Source organism: Tupaia chinensis, unplaced genomic scaffold, assembly GCF_000334495.1.
Source record: "Tupaia chinensis unplaced genomic scaffold, TupChi_1.0 Scaffold145870_1, whole genome shotgun sequence".
Lineage (NCBI taxonomy): Eukaryota > Metazoa > Chordata > Mammalia > Scandentia > Tupaiidae > Tupaia > Tupaia belangeri.
The window spans coordinates 3716243-3727685 of record NW_006205727.1 but is presented as its reverse complement, the minus strand read 5'-3'; the positions used below and the strand labels follow the sequence as shown (position 1 = coordinate 3727685).

The 11443-nt window shown below is 35.6% G+C and overlaps 1 protein-coding gene across 2 annotated transcripts in view; it reads right to left on the bottom strand.

The window, feature by feature from the left end:
• ARID2 (AT-rich interaction domain 2) overlaps positions 1-11443 on the bottom strand; it is a gene marked incomplete at its 5' end in the record, with an annotated part of 177453 nt that overhangs the window by 35676 nt on the left and 130334 nt on the right. For both annotated transcript variants that reach the window (XR_003547919.1, XM_027768334.1), the window contains 1 exon segment: positions 2998-3143. Coding sequence is in view for 1 of the 2 variants with exons in the window: in XM_027768334.1 (XP_027624135.1) it covers positions 2998-3143 (146 nt within the window).

The window sequence follows — 11443 nt, the reverse complement described above, 5'->3', positions numbered from 1 at the left end:
AGAAAGAAGAAAAGAGAAAAACGAAGGGAAAGTGAAAAATCACCCCCAAGTGGGAATAGCCATGCCACAATCTCTGCTCCTTCCTTCTTTTCTCCTCTTGAGATCTTGTGCACGTACTCACACATGCCTGAAACGTTTTTCAAGCTGTTGGGTTTGGGACTTGAACCACACACACAGCTGGTCACGTGGGATCTTGTTGGCCTTAACCTCCTCACCTCTTTGCTGCCCCTTGGATTTAGATACTAAACATTTTACATTAAAGTATCAGTGAAGGAGATAATTTTAACTTTAAATATGATAGAAACGAAGTTCCTTTTCATTAAACAGGGTCTCGTGGTTGCATTCCTACCACCTTAGCCTCACTAAGACACTGGTTTTATAGGTACACATCACTACCCTCAGCTCTCAGGTTGGACCAGGAATCTAACCCAGACTCCCCTTTATGTGGGTCCTAGACTGTGAAGCTTGGTGCCCTAGCAGTACACACCACCACAGCTGGGCAAATACAGTTCTCTATTCATTTATGATCTGATAATAAAAAAAAAAATGAGAACTTAGCATTTAGTGGACAATAGCTATCAACACATATTTTTCCACCTGAAATTTGAAGGAGGTATAACAAAACAAAAACCATACTTTCTTCATGCCCTTATGCTCTTGGTATTCTAAACTCACAATTTTCTGGCTATGCTTGGTCCTTTAAAAACTCTTGAGTTTGTCATTCTGACTGGAATTATGCTCCTACTCATCCTTCAGGACCCAATTCAAATATAATATATACAGTGACACTTGCAACCATCACAAAGTAACATTAACTGTCCTTTATGCCCCCAATAGTACTATGAAACTTATCTTTTTATAGCACTTGCTTATACTATCATCTGCTTATTGGAGCTCTGCTCTAAGGGCTGGCAGTCATCTTTGTATTTCTATTTCCTAGAACTGCACCGTCCTAGCTGATGGCCAGGAAATATCTGCATCTGCAGACTCAAATTGCACTTCTTAGCAGTGCTCTACCTAAAAATTATGGCTTAAAAAATGACAAGCTCTAAGAAATCTTGTTCAAGCTGTCTTACTCAGAAAAGACTTAAAAAGAAAAGCTATGTTATCAGATGATGTAACACTGATCCGATGAGCAAGATGGAGAACATGCTGCACATCTAGGTTCATTAACTTCTCCAGCAATTTTTCTTAAAGTACTCTAAATGTTTCATCTAAAGCAGGTATTCTCAACCTTTTAAAAAAAGTCAATAAAAAGCTTTAGCAGACTATCTATACCATCAGCTATTATTTGCTACTGAGAAACATAAAAATAAGAAAACAAATGGAAAGAGTAAAACTGACACCAGTGAAGAAAGTTTCAAATCAAGTAACAACATATATAGTAAAAAAGATGATTGAACTAAACGAATGAAAGAAAAAAATCAGAGATCAAATAATATTTTTTCTTTTCCTTTAAAAAAAATTGTTATAGGGCACGTGCACTTGCTGAAAAAGTGAAAGTAAGAAATCACTCCTCAGAGGGAATGACCATGTTGCAATCTCCTCTCCTCCACCCTATTCTCAAGATTTATAAGCATGTACACAAACATGCTGGGCGTGTTTTCCAAGCCACTAGGTCCAAGACTTGAACCTCACAGTCAGTTACATGAGTTACAGCCACCTTAATCACCAGGCAACCTGGGTGGTGCAGCATTAATTTTCAAAGAACTGTTTTGGCAAACAGATTTTACACTATAATTATATACATATATACATATAAAACTGGAAACTATTCTTACCCTCACTGACATGATGGAATATGACATACTTTATTCCTTTCCTCATTGCAAAGAAAAACAAACAAAAATCCACTGAACAAGACCTTTTAAAATGATTTCATGATCCCACCATTGTGGTAAGATTTAAATTCAATAAACACTGTCTTTATTACATCAAATTTGTGTACTGTTAATAATCCCTATGCCACATGAATAGCCACTATCCTACAACAAATGTGTATATGAAATTTACAATGAAATACAAAGTAATGAACTAAAAAATTATGAACAGCAAATAAAGATACGGTCATTTCTGCTATCAATTAGAAGAGTGAAATGGAAGCTTTGTATCTAAAAATGAAGAATAAGGGACCAGCAGATGGCATAATGATTACATTTCTGGACTCCCATGTTGTTGATCTAAGTTTGAGTCTTGAACCTGGCAGCTTAAAATTCATGCTGGCATGTGTACATGCATGCCTAAAACACCGAGGAGAATAGAGAAAGGACTGTAGTGTGGCCAAACCCTGGGAGTGATTTCTCATTTTCCATGTCTTTCTGTCTCTTCAGCAAGCACACACATCCTATAGCAAAAATCTCTCTCTCAAAAAAAAAAAAAAAAAAAGTTGATATGTCTGTTAAGACAGTGCGAGAATGCCTTAATCTTAGAGCTTAACAAAATGATTTGAAGCAAAAGGCTGAGTACTATTCAATGAACTAAGATTTTCTATTTTAAACTAACATTCTTCTCAAGTTTTCCTTCAAGTCTAAGAAAGCTTTGAAATTCGGTTCTACTTGCTATTTATCTTACTAAATTATGAGATGGTATGTCTTTAACAACAATTTTCAGGGGAATCCACCCCAAATAAATTTAAGACCATTTTAACAGATTACTGCTTCAGTTTCTACTGTACAGAAATTATATAATTGCCACTGAGTTCAAATCACATTAAAAATGTATCTCTTTTCCATAGTCAAATACACAAATACCTAACAAATTTTCCTTTATTAAAAACTAATGCTGAACTCTATTTCTTAATAACCTACTATTAGGTAATGAAGTTCTTAGCTTAGGTGCCCATGGACTCACATAAACATAACACTTAACATAAAATATTTTCACTAAACCTTTGTGGTTTCAAAAGAAAAATTTCAAAACACTTAGAGATAACATAAGTTTAAATATAAAAGCATTCAAAAATAAAGAACACACATATCAAATAAAATTTCCATTTACTTTTTACAAGACTGCCACAAACACATGAAGTTCTGTCCAGGTTTTCTCATTGGATCTCCATGTTGACTGGATGCACTGAATGAAGACTGAGAACTCTGAGGCTGGCCCTGCACTTGTACAGCTGGTGAAGGTGGCACAGGAGTGTTCTGTGAAAAAGCACAAATGCAGAGTTTGTGACATGACACCGGAAAATATTCAATTTTTAGTACTGTCTTGTAAGTTTGATTATATTAATAGTTAAAACATTTCTACGTATTTTTACATTTTCTAATTTTTAGAGTTCTTATAAAAGATAGTTATTTTTATAAAAATATTTAGGCTGATTCATTTATTTAATATGAAATCACAAAAGCAAAAATCACATTGTTGTTACCATTATAAAATACATATTATTTAAAATTAATATTTGTAGAGGCAGGCAGATAGTGTGGTGGTTAAGGGCAAGTTCGGACCTGGTGGCCTTCTCTCTCTCTCTCTGTCCCTCTTTGGTTAAATTAAATAATTCTTTAAAATAAATAAATAAAATTAATATTTTTAGGTAGAAACAAAATTGCTATAGATTTAAATGAGAATTAAATTCTGTAACTGTACTAATTTACTTGTACATATTCTTCACAAACCAGATCAAGTGTAAATTATTAATTCTTTGCATAATATTTTTTAATTTTCTTTTTCTTTTTTTTTAAAGAGAGGCTTTTCCTATAGGGCACGTGCAATTGCTGGAGACAGAGAGAGACAGAAAGTGAGAAATCACCCCCCCAAGGGGGATGCCATGCTGCAATCTCTTCTCCATATTTCTGTTAGGACTTTGGGCTTGTAAGTACACAAGCCTGGCATAAGTTTCAAGCCTCTAGGTCCAGGACTCGAACTGCGGTTTGCCATGTGGGAGTCCAGCAACATAACCATTATGCCAACTGCTGGTCCTCCTTCTTAACATTTTCTAAGAAATACAATATGAAACAGTTTGTCGTAAAAAGTGAAGAAAATTTCAGATAATAGTTAAAATATAATCATATAAACAGGACACTATTGATATTACCTAATTTACAGTAAGCTATCATAATTTTAGTGTTTGAAGTTGCTCATTTGTATCTTTTGATGGATAAATACTAGTAAAAGGATTCTTATCGTAGGCATAACAGCTTTTAACTATAACCTACATTAATTTTTCTTCTATATCCAATTTCTTTCATGCTGAAAAAAAAACTAATAATTATAATGTAGCCTAAAACAACTATATGCAATACATTTTCGTGAAATACCACCAAGAGAAAAAGTAATGATGAATATTCTTATAGTAATAAAATGGTAGCATACCATTTTTAAGTACTGTATAAGGAAAATAAATTAAAACTTTGGGAAAATAAATATATTTGTTCACTTAAAAGGGAATATTTGGGATAGCTAGGTAAATGCTAAATTAAAACCTCACATTAAAAGTTATAATAAAAGAATCAAAACAAAATAAGACAAAATACAAATATACAAGACTATCATACAAATGAAAGACAATAAAACGTTGAAAGAAAAAGTTATCAGAAATGAGAAGTAAAAGTTTTGGAGTTCTAACCTCTAGGGATAAAAATTACTTTGGGAATGTGATTGAAGTTACATGTATAGCAGAATTCCATTCTTAAAACTTTACAACAGTGGGCCAGCAGGTGGCATGACGGTTAAGGCTCTGGACATGGCCAACTGTATGGTTAGAAGCCCACACTTGTGTATGTGTGTGCATGCCAAAAATCCTGACAGGAAAATGGAAGAGAAGTGACTCCAACATGGCCATCCCTACTGGGGGAGAGGGTGATTTCTCACTTTCCCCATCTCTGTCTCTCCAGTAAGTATATGCACACTCTATGGCAAAAATCTTAAAAAAAAAAAATTCACAATGGTTAGTGAGAAAATATATACACACATGAAAAACATTTTAGGACAGTACAAATGTCATGGATAGGAGACTATCTTGATGGATCAAAGAGTCAAACTTTCAAACTGCCTCTTAACTAGCCATATGACCTTAGGCAATCTTTCAACCTCTCTGATTCTGTTTCCTCATCAATAAAATATAAATAATAAAATCTAACTCATGCATGATAGAAGACTAAAGCAACTGCATGTGAAGGAACTTGCTCTAGATTCTCAATAAATGACAACTGCTACTAATATTATTATTACGCTAACAGAGAAGTTCAGAAGGGAAACCATATTTTGGAAGAAAAATAATTCAATTTGAGTACAGTGACAATTAAGTCAACTAAAAATGTCTACCAACAGAAGATAGTATTTCAGGGACCAGCAGTTGGCATAATGGCTATGTTGCCACTGGACTCCCATGTAGTGGACCACAGTTTGAGTCCTGGACCTGGGGGCTTAAACTCACACTGGGTGTGTGTATATGCATGCCCAAGATCCCGAGAGGAGAAGGGATGGCAGTGTGGCCATCCCCCCTGGGGGTGATTTCTTGCTTTCTATCTCTCTGTCTCTCTCTGTCTGCCTGGCAAGAGCACACGCCCTATGGCAAAGACCTCTCAAAAAAAAAATTAATTCTTAGCAGTAATGAAATACTGTGTTCAATTCTAGCTACCCATTTAAAAGTCACTTATGGAATGGAATCGGTCAAGGTAAATAAAATAGTGACCAAACCTGACACCAGAACCTCTAAAGTCAAACTGAACTGGGAAAGTGTATTCTAAAGAAAAAGTGAGCAAGGACAGATCATTTTAAAACCTTGAAACTAACATTTACTCTAAAAATGATGTAAGAGGTTATACGTAGTCTGAATGCACAGATCTTTAGAAAACAGAATTAAGATAGAGTGGTAGAAATCACCATGGAAGAGGTTTTAAGTGTAGGCAAAAGTCACTTCAACCCTTCAAGATGAGGATTTTAAATAAGATAATATCTAAGATTCTTTCGGCTTTAACATTCCCTCCTTTTCTTAAACTACCAAGTTTTTTATTATTAAAAAATTTCACATAATCAACATATCAAGGTGTTTTATACTGAAATACAAAAAAGAGAGGTATATTTAATGGTGATGCCTTTCTGTGTTTTTACTATTTGCTAATGGTCTATAAGTCTGAGCAATAGTACTCATAAGATATATCAGAAGGATATTTTTGTTATCTCTTGCTAAAGTGATCTTCCATGGCTACTAGTAAATGCTGCCCCCTTGAGGCTACAGACAAGATGGTTTGGGTAATAATCTCAAGCTGTTACTGTATATAGAAAGAAGAGATCAAGATATCAGTATTCACAGTGTTACACAGCATCATATGAGGAACAATTCATGTGAGAAGACAGGAAACTGAGGAGAAGGATACACAAAATAAATAGGTATATCCTTAAGTTCACTATTTTTATAAACAAAAATATAGCACGTTAGATCATGAGATTAATAGATATAAGTATATTCCACATGTGTTTCACATGATCCTGAAAAAAAAAAACATGTTTTTAGGTAAATATTTATAACTGCTTCATTTCTTATTCATTTTTGCTTTTTAATATGTCTATCTATATTATGCTTCCAACAGGTATCAGTCCATGAATAGAAGAGGATATAGCCTTTCTGGAAATAGTATCCTATAAACTGCATTTGAACTTGCAAATATAACATTATTTAAAATAAGTAGGCACAAATAGAGAAATATGTCTTAAAGTGGATATAATTTATTTTCGATTTACATAAACTACCCAGCCTGTGGCATGGTGGTTAAGATGACTGGACCTCATGTGGCCAACTGTGCAGTTCGAGTCCTGGACCCAGCAGCTTAAAAAATATGCCATGTATATGTTTGTGCATGCTCAAAGTCCCAAGAGGAGAACAGAGGAAAAGGGATTGTGGCATGGTCATTCTCCCTGGGGGAGGGGGGTGCTTTCTTACTTTCCCCATCTCTCCCAGATGAGCACATGCACCCTACAGCAAGTTAAAAACAAAACAAAACAAAAAACACAAAATCTGTTAAGCTAAATATTACTATAATAAAAATCCACAGTTATATCATTTACTTTCTTTCATAGATTTTTACTAGTTGCTATTTTTTTCTATAATAAAATTAATACAGTTAATTAATGGGAGTGAGAAAGAACAAAACTGAGAACAATGAAATAAAGTAATAGTGGTATTAGAAAAATTACCTGTTGGCCTTTTTCAGCAGGGATACTTCTCTATAGACTTTCTATTCCTGAGCATTCTGCAAGTCTGGAGGTCCCTTCCTAAGGTCTAGGTACCTACTCAAATCCCTAGACCTCTTAAATTGATGAGAATAACAATGTTTGACTGGGGGAAAAAAAATCACATCTAAAAGCTTCTGTTTTGTTTACCTCTTTAAGCTACAAAATTGTGTGTTGGGGGAGAATGCTATTAAATCAAGGCTTAGAGCCAGCAGGTGGTGCAGAGGTTAAGGCACTGAATCCTACATGGTTGACTGTGTGATTCAAGTCCCAGACCGAAATTATGCTGAGGGTGTGTGCATGTGTGCCCAAGATCCCAAGAGGAGAATGGAGGAAAAGGGGCTGCAATGTGGCCATTCCCTCTGGAGTGACTTCCCACTTTCCCTTTCTCTCTAGCAAAACAAAACAAAACAAACTCTAAATCAAATCCCAAGGCCTAAAATGCAACTTTAAAGAGTACATAAAGGGCTGGTTTCATAGCCTAGTGGTTTAAGTAACCAGATCCCACCCAGCTGACCAAGATGTGAATGTTAGCTCTGGTGGTCTGAAAACCACGTCAGGCATGTGTGCCTGCCCAAAATCCTGACAAGACCGAGAAATGAATGGAGGAAAAGAGTGCAAGAGTCCATTCTCTCTCTCTCTGTCTTTCTCTCTCTCTCGGGTGAGCTCAAGTGAAATTTTAAAAATTAAAAATAAAGAGTACATAAAAAGGGCTTGTCCTGTAGCTCAGTGGTTAAGGGAACTGGATCCTACATGGCCAACTGAAGTTTAAATCCTAACCCGAGGCATGAAAAACACACAGGTCACAAGAGCACACATGCCTGAAATTCTGACAGAAAGTGGGAATGAAGGAAAAAAGATTGAGGTATGACCATACCCACTAGGGATGTTTTCTTTCTCTCTGATGAGTGCACATTCCCTCTACCAATAACAGGGGAGGGGGGAGCAATTCATTAAGAAATTTAAAGAATGTGGGCTACAACGGAAATAATTTCCTATCAACATACTCTTAAGAAGTCCCAACAGCCTATACTTTAAAAGAAACTTATGGTGTCATCTGGAACAACTGCTTTGTGGTGTGTGTGTGTTGGGAGGGCCTGTTCTAAGTATTAGCCCTGATAGGTACTTCATCTTATATGAAGATAAAATAAACCTGCACTATTACTGAGTACCTAACTATGGAGCAGATGCTGTGCTAAATGCTATTCATAAGAACTCTAGTGTTAGATTCTCATTCTCACAGACATTCATAGACACTTTCCCTTCTCAAAGTTCTTAATTTCTACATGCCAACAAACTATCAATTTTAGAAATAAGGAATTTTAAATAAATTATGTTTTCAGGGAGAATGCAAAGAACTTCAGTACAAATTCTTCAGATCAGGAACTATATGTATTCAAGTTATAGCTTCAATTAGCTGTATAGATGTCTAGAGATTTAGTATTAATTTCCTAAAATTATTACCTAGTAAGTAATAATATTCTATAGTGGGGGAATTCAAATAATCAATGTTAGATAAAAAAGGCTTTCTAGAATTTTACAGAGAAATGTTGGAATAGTGGAGAAAAAAGAAAGGCTAATGGGTTAAGAACATGAATTTTGGCTTTAAACACACCCTGGTTTCAGATCTGACATCACCTCCCATTAGTTGGTAATCCTGGTTGAGTTACTTACTTAGCATTTTGAGTTCTCATCTCTAACATGGTGATAACAATTTTTACCTAATAGGGTTGTTTTGAGAATTAAATGAGAGTTTAGTTCTCTTTCCCACTATACAAGATGGTGAAAAAACTGCAAAGTAGGATACTAAGAAGAAGAAACCTGAAGCCAAGAAGGTTGATGCCAGTGGCAAGGTTAAAAAGGGTGACCCCAAGACTAAAAAGCCCAAGAAGGGGAAGCCTCACCGCAGCTGAAACCCGGCCCTCCTCTGGGACTTCGGCAGATACTCCCAGTCTGCCATGTATTCCAAGAAGGCCTTGTACAAGAGGAAATACTCGGCCACTAAAACCAGGATCAAAAAGAAAAAGGAGAAAGTTCTTGGGACTGTCACAAAACCAGTTGCTGGAGACAAGAATGGTGGTACCCGGGTGGTTAAACTGCGCAAAATGCCTAGGTATTATCCTACTGAAGATGTGCCTCAAAAGCTGCTGAGTCATGGCAAAAACCCTTGAGAAACCCTGTGAGAAAGCTGCGAACTAGCATCAGTCTGGGGACCATTCTGATCATCCTCACTGGACGCCACCAAGGCAAAAGGGTGGTTTTCCTGAGCAGCTGAGCAGTGGCTTGCTACTTGTGACTGGACTGCTGGTTCTCAACTGAGTTCCATTGTGCAGAGCACACCAGCAATTTGTCATTGCCACCTCCATGAAAATTGGTATTAGCAAAGTAAAAATCCCAAAGCACCTTACTGACGCTTACTTCAAGAAACAGAAACTGTGGAAGCCCAGACACCAGGAAGGTAAGATCTTAACACAGAGAAGGAGAAATACAAGATTTCTGAGCAGTGCAAGGTTAATCAGAAAGCTGTGAACTAGTAAATTTTATCAAAAATCAAAATTGTTCCTCAGCTCTAGGGCTATTTGCGATCCATGTTTGCCCTTACAAACAGAGTTTATCCTCACAAATTAGCGTTCTAAATTTTTTGTCAAGAACCTAATTAAATAAATGATCATAAGAAAAATTAAATGATAAAATGCTTGGGGCCAACAGGTGGCAGGGGGGTTAAGGGCACTGAACTCCCCACATAGCGGACCGTGGTTAGAGTCCTGGACCTGGCAGCTTGATTTTTCACCATCCCTCCCCCACTCTGGTCCCTCTCTGGTCAAATAAAAATAAATAAGTAAATAAGTAAATAAAGTTAAATAAAATAATTCTAAATAAATAAATGAGAAAATGCTTCAGTACAGAGTTACTAACACAGGTCCTAATCTAACTAGTACAGTCAAATGTCACTTAATGACAGGGATATAATCTAAATTGTTTAGACAATTTAGTCATGCAAGTAACAAAAAGTGTTCTTACACAAACCTATATGGTATAACGAACTACACATCTAGACTATATGGCATAGACTATATTCTCCTTATAGGATCACTTTCATATATATGGTCCATGCTAAATTGATGTTATGAGACACACAACTATATTATTGTTCATTCTTTGTTACTGAGATATCATTATTGAATGTAACAGAACTAGAAGATTAAGAACACACTCAAAAAAAAGAGAGCAAGAATTGATGAAACAATTCCATAGTAATGCAGTTTTTCCTCTAGCTATTTAGGATTATTAAAGAGTTTAAAAGGAAAAAAAGAGAGGCATAAAAGCACAATGTACTGGGAAATTATTCAATATAAAAGAATAACAGTATAACTCACTGAGTGTCTATTATTTGTCTAGTCTGCTAGACACTGTGCTATTTTTTTAAAAATGCATTTAAGTAAAAAACAACTTGTAGAAGTTTGTTTGAGTGAGAATGATCTAGGTTTTTCCACCAAGAGCTCGGTATTACTTAATGCCATGTACAATGCCACCCACTAAAGAATATACAGCTTATTTAGTCACTGAAATACACACATGCAATACAAACATACATATTAATGTTTCATTACACCTTAGCACCACACTGTCCAACTTTATCCATTCACATTAAGAAAGATGCATGTCAGGTGGAAGAACTGTTCTGAAGCAAGGGACTCTATTTTTGTTCTTGTATCTTCCATTTTGCTGCCTCCCCACATCTAGAATTGATGGTAATGTCAACAATGACCAACATCTGCTGTCTTCACTGTAAACACAGAGAAGACACCCAAGCCAGAAGAGTGCTATCAGAGTTGGCAGTAGTCACAGAAGGCTCTGGCTGTGCAATAATTAGGAAAGACAGAAGTGATCAAGGAAGTAAGTGGTGGTAACTGTTAAGTGTATCCATAACTTCACCAGAGACAGCATATAACATTCCCCTTGAAATCTTTAAAGAATGACTACACATCCTCAATTCAGTAGCACTGATCCTACAAAATAATTTTATTTACTGAGGCATGCAGAGATGGGACAGTAGGCATTAAGTAGGAAATAGCAAAAACATGACAGAACAAAAGAATAAGAAACACAAAAGAATATCAAAATACCTGAAACAAACTGAATTATAAATAATAATACTTAAGAATAAAGGAAACTAATTCAATATATATATATATATATATATACACACATATATGTATATATGATAAATGTACTTCATTCTTTTAAAACCATATCACAAACTATTATC